At 39.8% G+C, this 19565-nt stretch overlaps 1 protein-coding gene across 1 annotated transcript in view; it reads left to right on the top strand.

Annotated features, from left to right (window-relative positions):
- Window positions 1–19565, top strand: part of kif20ba (kinesin family member 20Ba) — a 91030-nt gene that overhangs the window by 44939 nt on the left and 26526 nt on the right. Inside the window, exons 31-34 of the mRNA XM_030071056.1 lie at window positions 3743–3919; window positions 7321–7449; window positions 14403–14501; window positions 14925–15134. Coding sequence (XP_029926916.1) covers window positions 3743–3919; window positions 7321–7449; window positions 14403–14501; window positions 14925–15134 — 615 coding nt within the window. The remainder of the gene's footprint in view (window positions 1–3742; window positions 3920–7320; window positions 7450–14402; window positions 14502–14924; window positions 15135–19565) is intronic.

Here is a 19565-nt window from a genome sequence, read left to right as displayed (position 1 = left end):
CAACCACTGTCATGGTGCCCTTCAAATTTTTTCCTAGCTCAAACATGGTTACTATGGATGGCCACTGAGAGCTTCTAATGGTCAGTTGCTTCTGTTGTCAAAATTCTGTTGCACGACCTGTGTTATACAGGCTGCAGCCGTATCTTATGTTTGTCTGTTCAAAATTGTAACTGCCTGTAAGCCAACACAAGGCCATAAGATCTGCTAGACCACTTTGTGCCTATTCTATTTTGTGGTTGATTTCCGCTTGGAGTGAAGACAGCATGGAACCGGTTGAAGGGAGCTGAGCTGAGGAGGTTTGATAATATTTTTTGATATTCATTTGTATGCCACCTTATTCCCAAATTAGGAATTAACTGGAAATTTGGGGTTATTTATACAAACTGTAGCATATACAAACATAAATATAAAGATTTTGTTTTGTTATAAGCAGACATGCGTGCTAACTAATACAAATTTAAAAAATGTCATTTTTGACTTTATTTGTGAGTAGAACTTTATTTGATTCTTTCACTGAACAACAAAAAACATGAATGTTAAATAAAATAAACATATTCCCTATGATCCCCTCCAAATATAAACACATTTAATTTATTTTTTGCTTGTTAAACTTGAATACTATAGATTCAAATTTGCCCTAGTAATATCATCAAAACTTACTTGACTGGATGTTTTCCGTTAGGGTTGGGAATCTCTGGCATGAGGCCGATTCGATACATATCTAGATACACGGGTTATGATTCGATGCAAAAACGACATATTTTTAATACAGAACGATTCGATACGATTCAATACAGTTTAAGAACGATACGATTCGATACGGTTTAAGAACGATACAATTCGATAAGGTTTAAGAACGATACGATTCGATACGGTTTAAGAACGATACGATTCGATACAGTGTAAAAACAATCCGATAGTTAACATTTGTTGATGTAGACCGGGCATCACCAAATGGTGGACCGCGGTCTGGGCACGGAACCAGTGGCGGTTCAGTCCGGACCCGTGACAACAAGAGAGCACTGTTTACTTAAGATCTTTTGTAGCACAGAGGAAATATGCTTCTCAAACACTCGGTATTTATGTATGTTTATGACTTGTAGAACATAATAAATTAACTTGAAGGAGTAGATGTTTACCAGTAAGTTTGACTCCAATAATTTAACAATATGTTAAATAATTTAACAATATGTTAAATTATTATTTGTTTTAAAAATTTAAATTACTTATCAAACAGACCTAACAATTCAACTGCCAATGAATGAGCAGGAGTATGCCTGTGATAACATAGATTGAATATGAAAAATAAGCCAAAGTGATACCTCTTCTCTGAATAGACAAGCTAAGACAGTGTGCTCCTCTTAGCCAGGGAAAATATTTCAGAGTGGCAACTCTTCGCTTTGTTACACAATCTATGTCTGCGCTGCTGTAGCTGGAAAGTTTCTCTGCCTTTTGGACTCGTACGGTGCCGGTGCAGTTGTTGTAATTTTTTTCTTGGTGCTGCAGGTGCAGGTGAAACGACTGGAGGGGTTGTGCCACCCAGATTTGATCTCACAGGGCGCCAACCAGCTCCGCGCTGCGCCATTCTCGGCGCAGACCGGTGCACCCTCGCGTCCCGCAATCACATACACAATGAACGGCTGCGGTGGCCGAGGTCTGCGCCGAGCACGCGCTATGTGAAAGCCCCTTAACGTTACGGAGCATGCGCGAGAGTCCTTTCGTGAGCTCTCGCGTTGTTTAGAGATTAAAACTGTAAAGCCTCAGGCAACCAATTCATAGTCTCGCGATATCCGATCCACAACTCTACAATCGATTCATCTAAGGATTCATGGCTGATTCGTATCGATTGAGGAGTCTGTTACCGACACAGCCGTATCTCTCGCCTGTAAAATCGGTTATCCGGTCGTAACCGTTTTTCGTTCCCAACCCTATTTTCCGTGGGCTTATTTATTTATTTATTTATTTCTAGAGGACAGTGCACATTAATTAACATTGCTGTAAATGTGCCAGTGTTAGCCAGAGGCTAGTTTACAACCGCAGTCCTCCGGCATGATGTTAAAGAACCATTAAAATATACAAAAAGGGACACAGGGGTCATAATACATAAAAACAGGGACACAGGAGACATAAAACTAGAGTAAAAGTACAACATATCCATGTGGGAAACAGAGACCGGCAGAAAATGACACAAATGAGAGACAATCAATTATGCAATTAAATAAAACTGGCCAAGATGAACTGTCAGGGATGGATAAATGAGATGGAGGTGCAGCAATGCAAAGACCAGAGCAGGGTTTCTTGTTGGAGTTGTGCTAAGATGGATTGAGCTTAAATGCAGTAGTGTGGTTTCAGTGGTTCCACTGTAGTGTGCAGGTTTCTAAAAATAATCTATGCATGTGATGGAGGAATGCACAGTGCAGAGTAGAAATTCAGCTGAAGTTGTTTGGACCAATATTATCCTGCATGATGTTTTTTTTTTTGTTTGTTTGTTTGTTCTTCAATTACATTTAAGTGACAGGCTAACCTGCAATTTTGCCAATTTTCCATATATTCCTATTAATTCCCACAGAAAGTTTCCAACTCTCAAAATTCCGGGAATTTTGCAACCCTAGATATTCTAAAGCTTAAGCTTATACTTTATTGATCCCTGTAGAGAAATCTGTTCACTGTGCTCAACCCATCCTTGCAGACAGAGCGTGGGCCCTACAGCATTAGAAAATGTGACGCTGTGGTCTAGAGGGACTTCCATCACACAATAGACAACTGACAATGACAGCTGATATACCAATTTCAGTGGTATTGTATGTTTAACAGGTGGTGAAGGTTAGGATAATTAAGAGGCCCTGAGGATGACTGGAGGACTTCACACTCCTTATCGGCCAATATACCATAGCAACAATCACAGCGCGTAAAAGTCTCAAAAATAATTACAAACAACTATTTAGAGACAGACAAGCAAGAAAGTACACACAAAATCAGTATCAGAATCTATACTAGGTGTACAAGTAATTGACAAAGTTAAATCCAGCAAAAAAAAGTAATATAAAAGATATATAAAATATAAAAGACTACACAAAAAGACTAAAAGCATGTGCCGTGCAACAAGTTAAAGTGCATATGTGCAGTGATTACTAAGGTTGGAAATCACTGGGAAACGGGCAACACGAAACTTATTATATTTTTCAGATGATATTGATGGCATCATGATACAGCCGATTCTGTGATGCAATATATTGCAAAATTATTAGCCATGATACATTACAATATCTGTAACTAAAACAAGAAAAAAATACCCTGGAAAAACCCAAACAATTTTCCAATAAGCAGGAATTGGCCGTGATTTTCAGTGTTTTAATCTGCACACCAACATGAACATGGTAGAACAGTTTCAGTTCAAATACCTAAACGCAGGAAATAAATCTCGCCTCACTGGAACTCAAATCTGCATCTGTGCAATGAAGTTCAAAACTCATGCGATACTTGGCACAAGTGTATTGATAATGTATCACAAAATGAAGTATCACAAAATTTTGCATTATCAGTTTATTGTCCCACCCCTACCGACTATAGTAGAGGAGTCAGGTCATCAGACACCTATCAATCTATGTGACCTTAACAAAGGGAAATAAATTAAACAGCTGGACTTGAAACTCTGTAATCCTTCTACAAACTTACATGTTTTGGCTAAAGAAGTTCTCTGTAGCACCTATATTTGTAACCATAAGGGCCTGTATCTTTTTAGGAGTCTTTGTTGTCCCAGCTGGCTGAGAAAGAACAGACCATGGAGAGATGGAGACAGGAGAGAGACACTCTGGTTGCAGCCCTTGAGGTCCAGCTCCAGAAACTTCTCTCCAGCAATGCAGACAAAGACAAACTCATCCAACAGCTACACCACACTAACAATCAGCTGCCACAAGAGGTCAGTATAACATAAAGAGTGGAATTGACATAGGGATCTAATACTGAAGGTGCATATTTTCAAAACTACCTGCCCTATCCATGAGGTGAATTCAGGTGAAAGTGCTATTCTTATTTTAGTTTTGCCTGTTAAATGTACTTCAGACACCAAGAAGACATGGAGTTGAAATGTTACTATAGCATTGTGTAGGGCTGTAATCTGTTAGTCGACTGGTCGATTTATTGGTCGATATGTTCTTGGTCGTCCAAAATCTGATTGGTTGATTATTTGCCGTGTTAATTTTATCAGGAGTAAAGCACTAAGTGCTAATGAGGGTGTTTTCAGAGCACCCTGTTTCACAGGTAACAGTCTGTCTTCAGAACACCCCCCTTGTTTTCACAATTTTAGATTAGCTCAACCCACTGGCGGAGACAGATAGGTAGGCCCGTATGTTCTGAATTGAAGAAAAACTTAGGCCTGGTTTTCTGAATATTTGCTTAATTAAGAACGTTTAATGAACATGTAGTCCTCTACCATGTCAAAGATGTCGTCAGTGTGGTAGCATTTTACCAAAATAGATGGGAAAAAAAGTCGAATGCAAACTTTGCAAACAACAGTTTGCGTATTACAGCTCAACGACCAACATGGCATATCACCTAAAAACGGTAAGCTAACATATCTGTGTTAGGTTGCTCCATCAGTTTTGAGTATAAACATATCAGAATTGGCATATTTCAAAGTTTTAGTCTTATAATCGTTTTATAACTGCAGACGCACACACCCGTGATGACGGCAGTTTGACATAGTACTATTTTCGGAAATCAAAGACTATGATATTGCGTAGGTGCACGTGATGCAATGCTGTCAGAGCCGACCGACTCAAGTGTGTCATTCAGTGCAAAGTAATTAGGTCAAAAACGATTTAATATACTGCAAATATGAGTTGTTTACCAGGTAGGCAACTGCCCAGTTAATTAATCTAAAAATAGTAACGATTTTTTTGGTTGACTACAGCCCTAGTATTGTGCCGGTGTTATAATGCATTGATCTCTCAGAATCAGAGCACATGGCTCTATCACTCCTGAGGATCTTCTGGGGTTTTAAATAGGATTTGATGTGGTGTAAAATTGTACCACTAGCCAACCGAAATTGAATTATGGGTTCTTAATTGGATTTTTCATTCTGATCATTATTATTATTATCATTATTATTATTATTTGTAGTAGTAGTAGTATTGTTGTTCTTTTTTGTTCTTATTATCTTTACTATTGTTGTTGTTATTGAAATTTGTTATTTGATTCATTCCTGGATTTTTGATGATTTTCTTATTACTTGAAATTGGTTATTTGATTCATTCCTGGATTTTTGATGATTTTCTTATTACTTGAAATTGAGTTTTAAATTCAGTTTCAGTAATTCAGATTTGAATACCACAAGCTATAATTATAATTGTTTTTCAATCTGACTGCTAACCAGTGCTGGAGGGGTTAATTAGGAGAATTTTGATGCTGCTAAGTCTGTGGGCTGGTGACTGGTCAGGATTCCATGTACAATAAATGCATAAATCAATCAAGTGTACTTGCTTCCTGACTGCTCTCTCCACCCTCTGTGTCAAACAGACTGGCACACAGAGGCAGTGGCTTATAGCCCACACACTGGCTGAAATGTAAAAAACAAAACTGGGAATGAAAAGAGATATAAGTCTGAAAAGATGCAGATTGAAAGGTGAAATGCGGCCAAGTATGGAGAGATTACCAGTGAGTTCAAACAAGTTGTCAGCTGGTACCACAAGGCTCAAAGGATATGGTTGCTGCTGCTGATGGTGATGACAGTGGTGATGATGAGACAGAGGCAGCAGAGTGCCATACATGTGCAAAGCAAAATATTAGTCATTAGTCATTACTAGATTTGTTACAGGATCGGGTGGCCAATGTATAAAGAGTGTAATAGCTTTTTAAAATATCGATAGACATTTTTTTTTTAATGTCTTTTGACATTTTATTTATTGTTTATGACATTTGCTGCTCTTTTCTGCCAAATACAAATTCAATTATATGGAATTCATGAACAAATCAAAATCTTCACATGAATGCCGAACAAAAACTTGATGTTGCTAACTCATCCCCAAATTATACAGACAGCAAGATGTCACTAAATTCATGGTGAGAAATGTCCCAAAGTGATGCACTTTATCAAATGTACACTGTTTCAGATAATTTAAATGTCAAGTTTATACTTGATTGGTCCCTGTAGAGGAGTCTGTCCTCTGCATTTGACCCATCCCAGATAGCAGGAGCAGCGGGCAGCCACAGTGCAGTGTCTGGGGACCAACTCCAGTTCTTCGGCCAGTGCCTTGGCCTTAAGGGCCTGCTCACATTAGGGTCATTTGCTCCATATCGAACTAAAGCAAAAATGCCCCTCTCCCCAGTCCTCGGCTGGCCTGCACTCACGTTACCTAAAGCCCAAATGCACCCAAGTGCGATTGCCCCCGGTATGCACGTCATCACGTTGAAATATGGCAACAGGCATGGTCCGACATCATCATAAATCAATATAGTTCAAATACATTCATCATGTCTTCCTTTTAACTAAAAGACAATTTGTTTCTTTTAATCAGACATAGGTTAAGGGATGTTTATTTACCTTGACTGTTTCGTAGGTAACTTCCTCTTTCTTCATAAAGCATCCACCTGACAGCCAGAGCGGCATGTCAGCTGGCTGCTCAACCGGGTGGCCGCACACACCGTGCAGTGCCGCGGCCGTACCATGCTGGAGCACACCTCCTCCAACCGTGCCAGAGCGGGGGAAGTGTACTGTATTCAAGCACGGGACGGAGCGATCACACTGCTCAAATAATCTGGATTTTAGGCGCAAATGCGCTTGGGCACGGTACAAACTTGGTTAATGTTAGCATGTCCTAAGATATCATGCTGGTCTGTTGATACATATTCTGTTTTTACTTAGGTTTATTTTTTCTTCTAAACAGGCTTTAAGTTTTTGTGTCATACCTGGACAGTTTCGACTGCTATCTCTGGAGTCATCATCAAAACGGTCATGTGATGTTGCTGTGACACCTCATAGGTGTGTTAATATCCAGGTTGTCATTCCACCTGAGTGGTGGAATGACTACACCCCCTGGTTCCAGGTACCAGAGGGCGTTTCTCCCTGCAACAACAACCTGGATAATGAGATACTGATTGTGATTACATGGGTTTACATTTTGGCTAAATCCATCCTGCGTAGTTTGATGTTTTTCAAGGTGAAGGCATACATTCTGCCACAGTTTGTCAAAATCCTGCAAATTTTCCAACATTTGGTAGTGTTTCACCATGTTTACTCGGCATTTTAGAGTGTGCTATCATACATTCAAATTATGCAATTTTTAACCAAAAATAATCCTCCCTGTCCAATAACTGTTACAGAGCTGTGGCATTGATGGTGTTAGTGTGGCAGAGATGCAGGCAGCTCTGTCTGAAAGGGACACGGAGATCCTGCAACTGAAGGAAAGGCTGAAGGCCTTGACAACCAAAGGCAAGGAGACGTCCACACAGGTGAGACACACCCAGACATTTTTAATTGATGATTTATCAATAGAAGGGAGGTTGTTGAACACACACTCTTTTCAGCACATCCCACCTATGTATTCACACATTGACACACTCAAACCAAGAACCAGTCAGGACCAGAAATAATAGGGACTTCGTAAATTATGTTGCTATCATCTATATAATCTTAACCATAAAATCTTAGACATACATGTAAATACGTAACAGGAAATTCCCACTGGAAGCAAGATCTGAGCAGAGTGTAAGAATTCTGTCATCCAGACTGACTCTGTCTTTTGAGGTCTCCGCCTGTCAGCTGTCTGTCAGCAACAGCTTCTGGGGAGCTGAGTGGACAGCAGCTGGCTAACTGGCCTTTACCAGTCTGACTGACAGCAGAAATTTAGTGAACCAAAATAGTTTTCATGTAGCCTCCATGGGAAGATATCAGCAGTGCTTGTATGTATTGATTCATTGATTTTTATTTCCCCTCACACCCTGGCAACTGAGTGGAATCTGCCTTCAAGCTCACAGACTGACTTGGAGCCTTGATCAGTCAATGTAGATCTGGTTAATAAGTTCAAAACATATATACAGTGGGATATTTATGTAATTTGAAGAGCTGTCTGTGCAAATTAAGGCCTAAATACAACAGGCACAAGTGCAGCGTGACATATCTGCTGCTGTAGAACATGTCCATTATAATCAAGTGAAGCTGCTACATTGACCACAGAAGTTGATCTCTACTTGTGTGTGATTGCTTTTTGTTTTGTTTTGTATTGTTTTTTTTTTTGGTTTGCTTGTTTGTTTGTTTGTTTTTGTCTTGTTCTATGCGAATCTACATGGCAGTCCAACAGGTAAAAAAAAAAAAAAATGCACCACCTACGCCTACATGACACATGGTGTCCTTGACTGGTGTACACCAGTGGATACAACGTAAATCATGCAACCTTCCTCCTGCCTCCACAAAATCGTTTAATGCGCGCAGCGTGATTACCAGCGAATGGACACGTTGCGCAGTCAATAATCCACCATGTTGTCTGTGTCGCTGTCCATTGTGCTGCTGCAACCGTGTATAAACAAAAGTCGGTTTATAATGGAAGTATGGCAGTCTGTGTCCGTGGTGCACTTGTCAGATCTGGCAGACCTATTGCTGGCTGGCACTGCGCCAACACTGGCCAGCACCGCGCCGCCCCTGCACCTAATTCATTGGAATTTAATAAGAGATCTGCTCCCATTTGCTTTGTTAAAGTAACTGCATGACGCTGTTGATACAAACTTAATATGATCTGCATCCTTTTCAAATTATGAGCCCCCTAGCATTTCAGTGGGCATACACTATTCATTTCTTAATAATGCTTTTATTGTGAAAAATCTGCAGGAAAATATTGTGGGAAACGAAAACTGGAAACACTGCACAAGTGTTGCATAAGTTGTTTTGTTCTGGAAGTTACAACTGAAAGCTCTTATTTGCCTCAAAGAGTAATTAAATGCCATAATGCAATTTAAAATGCAGATTCTGCTGTTTCTAACAAATTGCAAATTGGATGACATACTGCAAGCTGGGCAGCATTTGGTTTTGGCTAGCCTGTTTTCAACATCTTATCAATCAGGATTTAGAGCTGGGCATAGTGCTGTGACAGCAGCATTGAAAGTCTTGAATGATATTGCTAGTACATTAACAAGCGGGATTGTATTGACATTTTTGCCCCTTATTGACTTATCAACAGCAACGGCTTATCTCATTCTTTTGGAACTTTTTTTTTCTAAAAGGGAGTTGATTGGATTTGATAAAAAGTCTTGCAGTTGCTTTGCAAATTATGTCAGTGGTAGAAGTCAAGCTGTTGTGTTTGATGGTCAGCTTTGAGTGTTAATGAGCAGCGGAGTGAATGAATGAATGAATGAATGAATGATACTTTATTAATCCTTTGTACTAAATTACATTGTCACTGCAGCTTCATCACTTCAACACACATAAAATTGCACACTCATACTATACTAATTGGCCACTTTAAGTTTAATGATAATAAATAGAAAAATAGAGTTGATGAGTGGGTGAATAAATAAATAAGTACATCATACAGGAAGCAGAGATTCAAATCTAATCGTTTTTGTGCATTAAAAAGTCTTATGGCACCTGGAATAAAAGACTTCCTGAAGCGCTCTGACTTGCATGCTGGTGCAGTCAGTCTTTGACTGAAGATGCTGCTGTTCATTACCCCAAGGGCATGGAGAGGGTGTGCAGAGTTGCTCAGTATAGCCTTGAACTTGGACAGTATTGTTTTCTCTGCTACCTGTTGGGCCAGCTCCAGTTTGACCCCCACCACAGAACCAGCCCTCTTGACTAGTTTGTCTGCTCTGTTCCTATCTGCTGTGCAAACACTCTCTCCCCAGCAGGCTACTGCGAAGAACAGAGCACTGGCCACTACTGTGTGATAGACATTATGCAGCAGGGATTGGCAGATGTTGAAGGACCTTAGCCTCTTTAGGAAATAAAGACGGCTTTGCCCCTTGCTGTATGCCACCTCCATGTGGCTCTTCCAGTCAAGCTTGCTGTCCAGCTGCACACCTAGGTATCTGTGGTTGGGGACCACCTCCACCTCTGCACCCCTGATGGTAATTGGTGTTAGTTTGGTCTTCCCCCTCCCCCTTCTGAAGTCCACAGCTAGCTCTTTGTGTTGATGTAACATATGAGTTGCCTGTAATATGCGAATGGGAGGAAGGGGGAGAGAGCAGCCTTTGACAACGGACAGGGAAGGGAAGGCTGGGGCCAAACAGGACTGTCGAATCTGTTGAAGAATCTGTTCAGATTATCAGCCAGATTCTGATCATTCTGATCAGTGAGGTCTAACAATGTTTCATAGGCTACATTAGTACGTTGAACATTTCCAGCCTTCTGCCAAGAAACAACTGAGGCAAAATGAACAAGAAGCTCGGTTTGGAATCATTTTACAAGAAAATAATGTTGCACGTTGTGAACAGTGGGATTCAGAGCTAAAACACAGCAGCAGCACCAGCAACATGTTGCAACCCATAAAGAAAAAAAAAATTAAACAAACAGCCAGTCCTTCAGGCCAAGGCAAAGGACACACAACAAACAACCCTCACCTCATTTTTACCAGAACCAGCAAGGATATTTGACTCACACCGCTCTGAGGAAGTCGCTTAGAGGAGCTGTAAAATGGCAGAGCTAGATATGCTGCCAATAAGTGTTGAAGGTGAGGGCTTCTGCCAGGTAATCCAATACCTTGAACCAGTGTACAGCCAGCAAGATGGATGGTACCAGCTATACTGTGAGGTGCACAGATATTTATTAATTCCAGTATTCAATATGTTTTTGATTTGTTATCAACATCCTGAAAGTAAATAAATACATACATACAAACATACTACAGTTATGTCAGCAGGAAAATTTTTAATAAATTCCTTTTTGGAATAATATCTGTTGCATTCTGCCGTCTGAGTATACTCTCATAAGTACATTGGTTTCTGTATTGATTGCATGCTAAGTCTTTTAAAAGCAAAACTGGCATTATTTTATAGAAATAAGGTATGTGTAACCCAGAATTACAGAAGGAAAATTGTTCAGTCAAGCTCTTTATCCGTTATGGACTATGGTGATGTAATTTATATGCACTCATGCTTCTACACTTACACCTCTTGATGCAGTCTGTCATTCTGCCTGCATGTTGGTACCAGAACACATCATTGAATTCTATATGAGAAAGTTGGGTGGCAGTTGTTGGCATGAGAAGAAAATGGCACTGCATTCTATTTATTGACAAAGCACTCTTTGGCAAACCCCCTGGGTATCTTACATGTATTATTAACTATAGTTCAATTTCACACTGCACTAGGTCTCAAGACTGTTTGGTCCTTGAAAGTCAGCGTGTTAGCACGGAGATTGGGAAACTGAATATTAAATACTACACTCCACACAAGTGAAACAATTTGCAGAAGATCATAAAATTAGACGAGCTAATGGGAATACATTTTCATTGAGCGGTTATTTTCATTGAGCAGTAACTTCATGTGCATTTATTGCATTTTATTTCTTATATTTTATATTTTATATATGAATTCTAAAAGAGAAATTGGTCTCAATGATCTACTCTGTTTAAATAAAGTAAATACAACAATGACAATTAACAAGAATGATGATGATGATAATAATAATAATAATAATAATGATAATAAGTGTGGTATCTTCCCACCATTACACACTTCAGTTAAATACTTGTTATTTAACCTGATTACCAATAGCACCTTCCTTTGCTCAGAAACCCTAACCAACCACTAAGCTCTCTCTCTCTCTCTCTCTCTCTCTCTCTCTCTCTCCCTCTCTCTCTCTCTCTCTCTGTGTGTGTATGTGTGTGTGTGTGTGTGTGTGTGTGTGTGTGTGTGTGTGTGTATTGTTATTCTTGCCAATCTATGTTTTTTATTAAATCTTTTCATATTTGTTATTACTATGTTTTCACCTTGCAAACCTCCATAGTGCTCCAGGGCTGCTTATTGACCTGCAGGTAAATATTCCAGCTGTGACTCTGTGTATTCATAACCCACCCTTTGTTCTAGTTTATACTCTACTCTCATTGCAAAGATAATGCTTTTGTTGTTTTGGGCCAATTTTCAAAGTTTTTACTCTCATTCCCTTGATGATTCAATTAACCTTAGACCACATTTAACTGATAAAAATTTATTTGATTGCTTTACCTGAATAAGACAACAGTGCAGCATAATCTGAACATAGTAACAGCTCCAGCCCTGTGATGAGCTGACACCCTGTCCAGGGTGTTTCCCTGCCATTCTCTTCATCCATGCTAGGATAGGCTGCTGCGCCTTATGATGCTAAACAGGAATAAGCCGGTGTTGGAGATGGATGGATGGATGAGTGAATGAATAAAAGCTCTGCTTCATGTGTTATGTTGCTGTCATAACGAATCCATTCCTTGCATCAGACCCAATCAAACACAAACACACACAGAAAGCTTCTTTTTCATCTGATGGAGCCATGTTGCATTTTAGTACATAATTCAAAGGCGAGCCATACCCTTTGAAATAAACAGGGCTAAACCAGTATGGACTGAATATGTGAGTCATTACACCCTTACTTGGCACACATCTTGACGAGCTGTTTACCTTGGAGCATCATCTAGCCTGAGGCAGAGGTTAACTGGTAAAGCCTTCACTGGTATTGAAGGAACAGACAATGAATGCAGTCTCCAGCAACACTGAAAAGCAACACAGATGTGAGTTGTCCTTTTCTGTAATACTTGATGTCTTATTTTTATTGATTGTTTGAGCATATTTTGGATTATTATTTTGGAATTGTTTTTTTTTTTTTTGTTGTTGTTTTTTTGTTTTTTTGTTTTTTGTTTTTAGCTTCCATGCAGCGGAGAGTTACTGGTTGAGGAAGAGGCACTAGGCTCAAGTCCACAGTGTTTTGTTTGTGTTATGCACTTTTGTCTGCTGGGCCACTACCCTTTTACTTTATTTATTTATACAATGTCCTCAGGTGTTCTCCATCTTCAAAAAACATTTCCTATATATAGAAAATGGAGCCAGTATAATGCAGATCACTGTTTGACAGAAAACAGCATGGATCTAAGAGGTGATTGCTTTGAATTATATACTTCACTTCAGTCTGATTCAGAATCATGCCTCTAAAAGTGACTCCATAGCAGCAGCAACTTGTGGCAGTAGCCTCATGGTTAGAGAAGCACGCTTGTGAATGTAAGGTTGTCAGTTTGAATCCTTCTGCTGATGGTGAAAGTAAAGTAGTAATTCTGTGATTTTCCCATCAGTAAATATCATGGAGGTGTAAGACACCCTAATTCATTGTTCCGGTGGAGCTGCTCACTAGCTGGCCTCCCACTGTTGCGCTAAACATAGGTGTGCTTGTGTGTGCCAAGGCCAGTTGTGTTTCTGTTGTGGCATCCAAAGGAGAAAGAAAAAGTTCTGTTCTGCAGTAGTTAGTTGGTGCAGACTTCACTCACTTTCTGCTTTTACACTGTCAGCCAGCAGAAATTGGATTGACATCTAACCTGGAGCTTAGATAATTGTCATTTGTGAAGCCTTCACAGGCATTGAGGAAGCTGACAGTGAACACAGCTGATCTGCAGCAATAATAAAAAAAAAAAAAAGCAACACTAGTGTTCAGTGTTTTTGAATGGGGTTTTATCTGCTGCATGTTTACCTTTGCTGTTGATTTGTTTCTGATGGCTTTGTTTAATTAATTTTTCTGTAGTATTGGAAGAGAATGTCTTCTGTGCTTGGTGCATATATACTTGCCTCCTCTACAGGACTTTTGCACAGCCTGTACCCTCCACCCCTCTCACAGCTCTTGAGCTCCTTGCGTTATCGTGGTTTTTAAGTGGCACAAATCATAAGGCACATTTTGAAAATGGAAATGATGAAGTCCACTAGAACAGAGTGAGGAAGTGATACAGTATATCATCATGCAGAATAATGTAATACTGCTCTGCCATCTGTTTTTGGTTTGAGAGTGAGACTTTATACCCTTGTTAGCCCAGTTGGCTTGGGATGCCAGTAACTTGCTTGCAGCATTATCTACCATCATTGAGCAGCTGAAAATGTCAGAGGACACTGGGTATGGGTTGTTGTTGCATCTCAGAATTTGGAGTAGAAAGTTAGTTTTGAAGTTACAAATCTCTGACCAATGAATTGTGTAGTCATTGAATGCTGATCAACAGCTTTATTAATGATTGCAAGTATGGTCATTTTGTGCGCTGGCACAGTAAGAAGCTCACTTAATAAATAATAAACTAATAAACAATGCAGAACCACACTTTCAGTGAATGTTTAAATTTGTATGGAGATGCATTAGCAGAACTGGCCACGTGCATTGTGTGTTGTTTTTGCTGTATCACTCTGCTAAATACCAACACTTAATGTTAATGTTAATGGGGTTTTTTTTCCATGTCTGCTGCGGTCTGTGTCAGACTGAAAGTGAAGAGAACCCTGCAGAGAAACCCCACAGTGAGACTATTATCAGGAATTCAGCAAGGAGGGGGGATGCCAGAGCGTCTGTCAGCAGTCAGGTAATTGAGGGGTTGCAAAATTATTTGGGAGTGGAGGCATAAGATGATACACTTTTGTATGTAATTTACATAATTTACATTAGTGCTCCTGTGATTGTGAAATATTAGCCGACGATTATGTAATGGCATTTAATGGTTTACATACTATCCTGCCTGTAATTAGAGCTAGGCAAATTATGATTTTCTCTTTCCAGTTGCTTTGTTTTTCATTTTGGTTGTTAAATAGGTCCTATATTTAATTTCAGGTAGCATTACAGAGGTCTTAAAAGTGTCATATTCTGGTTCTCTGAAATCTACAGATTCACAGATAGTGCATAATGGCATAGCACAAGAAAGTATCTCAGAAAGTTATGAACAAATTCGCTCATTAGTGTGTATCGCTAATAATATTCCTCAACCTTGATACCATGTTTAATCCCACAGTGCTCAGTTGGCTGTCCATCAGTGCTGGACTCCTCAGAGATTTCCACAGAGAATGGCAGGACCAGCCGTTTCCCCAAGCCAGAGCTGGAGATCTCCTTCAGCCCACTACAGCCCAACCGCATGGCACTGCGTCGCCAGGGTCAAGACAACCCAGTCACTGTCAAAATCACCCGCTCGGCACGCAAGAGGAAGAGTACAGAGATGGAGAAGGTAACAAACATACAGTACAGGCCAAAAGTTTGGACACACCTTCTCATTCAATGCGTTTTCTTTATTTTCATGACTATTTACAGTGTAGACATTGTAGATTCTCACTGAAGGAATCAAAACTATGAATGAACACATGTGGAGTTATGTACTTAACAAAAAAAAGGGAAATAACTGAAAACATGTTTTATATTCTAGTTTCTTCAAAATAGACACCCTTTGCTCTGATTACTGCTTTGCACACTCTTGGCATTTCCTCCATGAGCTTCAAGAGGTAGTCACCTGAAATGGTTTTCACTTCACAGGTGTGCCTTATCAGGATTAATTAGTGGAATTTGTTGCTTTATCAATGGGGTTGGGACCATCAGTTGTGTTGTGCAGAAGTCAGGTTACTACACAGCCGACAGCCCTATTGGACAACTGTTAAAATTCATATTATGGCAAGAACCAATCAGCTAACTAAAGAAAAACGAGTGGCCATCATTACTTTAAGAAATGAAGGTCAGTCAGTCCAGAAAATTGCAAAAACTTTAAATGTGTCCCCAAGTGGAGTCGCGAAAACCATCAAGCGCTACAACGAAACTGGCACATATGAGGACCAAGAAAGGAAGACCAAGAGTCACCTCTGCTTCTGAGGACAAGTTCATCCGAGTCACCAGCCTCAGAAATCGCAAGTTAACAGCAGCTCAGATCAGAGACCAGATAAATGCCACACAGAGTTCTAGCAGCAGACCCATCTCTAGAACAACTGTTAAGAGGAGACTGCGCCAATCAGGCCTTCATGGTCAAATAGCTGCTAGGAAACCACTGATAAGGAGAGGCAACAAGCAGAAGAGATTTGTTTGGGCCAAGAAACACAAGGAATGGACATTAGACCAGTGGAAATCTGTGCTTTGGTCTGATGAGTCCAAATTTGAGATCTTTGGTTCCAACGCTGTGTCTTTGTGAGACGCAGAAAAGGTGAACGGATGGATTCCACATGCCTGGTTCCCACTGTGAAGCATGGAGGAGGAGGTGTGATGTTGTGGGGTGTTTTGCTGGTGACACTGTTGGGGATTTATTCAAAATTGAAGGCACACTGAACCAGCATGGCTACCACAGCATCCTGCAGCGACATGCCATCCCATCCGGTTTGCGTTTAGTTGGACCATCATTTATTTTTTAACAAGACAATGACCCCAAACACACTTCCAGGCTGTGTAAGGGCTATTTGACCAAGAAGGAGAGTGATGGAGTGCTGCGGCAGATGACCTGGCCTCCACAGTCACCGGACCTGAACCCAATCCAGATGGTTTGGGGTGAGCTGGACCGCAGAGTGAAGGAAAGGGGCCAACAAGTGCTAAACACCTCTGGGAACTCCTTCAAGACTGTTGGAAAACCATTTCAGGTGACTGCCTCTTGAAGCTCATGGAGAGAATGCCAAGAGTGTGCAAAGCAGTAATCAGAGCAAAGGGTGTCTATTTTGAAGAAACTAGAATATAAAACATGTTTTGAGTTATTTCACCTTTTTTTGTTAAGTACATAACTCCACGTGTTCATTCATAGTTTTGATTCCTTCAGTTAGAATCTACAATGTAAATAGTCATGAAAATAAAGAAAATGCATTGAATGAGAAGGTGTGTCCAAACTTTTGGCCTGTACTGTACGTATATCAGTATACGTGTAGCAGACTGTGTTTTCAGCCAGTGAAATCCTGCTACAACTAAATGCTCTACATTCTGCTCTTTTATGTTGTTCTTGAGCTGTGTCTTTTTGCTGCCCTGTCTGGTTCTTCTAATGACAGCAAGTCAGAACAACACACAGCAAAGATCTCAAGGCTAAGCTTGTGTAGAGTGTTGTGGGAAGGAATGTGTTGTGTTTCTCTGAAACTTTGTCTGGCTCCATTAGTTTGTATTAGGAGGAACATCTCTGTTATTCTGAAAGCATTTGTAGACGATACTGGGAAACGTTTTACTGTTTGACAGAGGATATATCAAATTTTCTCTTCAGTTTGTGCACTTGATGAATGTGTAAGTAAATTCAGTAAACTCATGTCAGTATTTTTTGTGAAAGCTTAGCTTTGGGAAAATGCAATTGAAAAAAATTGAAATACTTTGCACTCGAGAAAGGACCACATTTTTATGCAGGCTTGCAGTAGAACATTTTATTTCTTTTTTTTCTTTTTTTTTTTTGCAGTAGTTGTATACATAAAACTGCTGAATATTCATGCTCTATTTTTTTCAATTAACACATCACATGACAATAACAACCAAATCAATAAGCTGGGAAGCAGGGGCCTATACGTCACTGTGTTGGTTGGTCTGTTGGTCAGCAGTTACGTCAAGAGGGGCTTATCTCAAAATCTATTTGGTTGATTGTCATGAATTTTGGTGACATTTATGCTGGCTGCAGGATGAAACCTGGCAACTTGGGATCTATGATTCCCCATGTTATTCCTTGATATTCTCATCCTAAGGCACCTTTTTCCTGGGCCTACTTAGGCTTTACCACAAGAACAGGTCAGCAGGGGACCTGACTCATTCTGCCTTTAAAAATATAAATATAAATATTGTTTTAATGTATCAGTTACTTGTGCACTGTTTATCATATTACACCTTTCGTCACCACAGTTCTTTAAATGCAGGCATGAGTTGTTCTTTATTTTTCAAAGACTGGCAGAAAAAAAGGAATAACTCCTTACAAAATGAGCAGTGATATACTTTATCAGATCTGAAGGAAAGGGAATAGCATAAGTTTAAACCTTTGGTAACCTTTGTAGATGTCGACAGAGCAGTAGTGATGTGACAGATGAACTCAGCCTGACCCTGTGTTCCTCTGACTGGGGCACTTGTTTTATGTATCTTACAGGGTGTGAGCGTGTGCTCTGTAGTGAGTGAGTCAGTCAGTCAGTCAGTGTGTTTCTTCATATGTGGAATGTGCACATGACTGTTGTTAATCAATAATCATGTTTTTGGTGTATGTGTGTGCTTTGCCCCATGTGTCTGTGTGTTTAAACTGTCTCTTCTGTAGTGGTAGGTAGCCTATATGTGTAGCTCTCTGAATATGTGTCCCATGTGTCCCAAAAGTACTAATATTATAAGGGGCATATGTCCAAATATATATGGTGGGTCACCATGAAATGTTGGAGGATGAAATCTGTCCATTTTGGTGGCCCTCTGACCTCCCCTCTAGCATCACCAACAAGTCAATGTGTTAATACTGCACATTACTATCTTACAAGGTTTTTGCATTACCATAATTTTGGTGATGACATTTGTTTTGGATGGAGAATGAGACCTGGCAATTTTGGAGACCCGATGACCTCCCTCTAGCACCACTAGTAAACCCGACGAGGCCTCTGTGTTAGAAATAATGCACTTGTTTCTATATTAGTGTTAGTATTACAAATCTATAAACATTCATGATTTTGCCATTTGTTGATAATAGACACATCCAAGCATGTCAAAGATGGTTAACATGATGGTTTCGTAAAATGCAGAGGGGTCTTTATATTTATTTCACTGACAATATAAAAAGATATAGTTTGAGTGTGAGATGATATACAGAGGACAAGTGTGTGTGTGTGCCTGCCTTTTTGTTTTGTTTTTCCTCTCTTCCCATTCCCATTAAGGCCTGTCCCTCTGAGTGTATTCTATGCTGTAGAGGTTGTTCTATGACTGACATAACCACTCTCCTTCACCTCAATAGTCCTATTCTTAGACACACTGAAGATAGGTGCTGGATGTTGCATAGTTCTGAGGAAAGAGAGGCTGCAGAAAAGATTAGTATTCTCATCTCTAACTGAGTTGCTTCTCTATTTTCTTTTTCTTTTTACTTTCTTTTTTTTGTACAAGTAAATACTGCATATTACAGAGGACCTTTTGTGATGTTGCCATGCTTGAGAACATTTTCTCCCAGTAACTTTCACCTTATAAGGTCTATCAACAACTTCTATTGCATGCATTTTGAATACCTGCAAACTGCATGCAGTAGAAGCAGTCCAAATATAAGACCAATGCCAAAGTTGCTAACACATCACTACTGTGTGTGCTCATGTGTATCTGCATACCACATTGGCACCCCTGCTATTGTAGTCTTTCTTTATTCCCAGGAGTAACTACCAAGAAAATCCTGTAACACTAAAGCAGAATTCATGCAAGTAGAGAGCAAGACTTTATGGTGACATTATTCCCCGGGGTGCAAATGTTGGAAAATTTACAAGCATGATGTATGATTGAAAATGCCGGTCTTTGAATCCCATTTCTTCTTTTTTGAGATTCTAGGGAGCACTTATATTTAGTAATATGGAAGGGCTGATGTACATACAGTGCATTCAGAAAGTATTCACACCCCCTTCCCTTTTTTTCACTTTTGTTATGTTGCAGCCTGATGCTACAATTGTTTAAATTCTTTTTCTTTTTTTTTTGACCCCATAATGACAGTGAAACCAGAAAT

This window comes from Myripristis murdjan, chromosome 15, assembly GCF_902150065.1.
Source record: "Myripristis murdjan chromosome 15, fMyrMur1.1, whole genome shotgun sequence".
NCBI lineage: Eukaryota > Metazoa > Chordata > Actinopteri > Holocentriformes > Holocentridae > Myripristis > Myripristis murdjan.
This window is presented reverse-complemented; position numbering and strand designations above follow the sequence as displayed.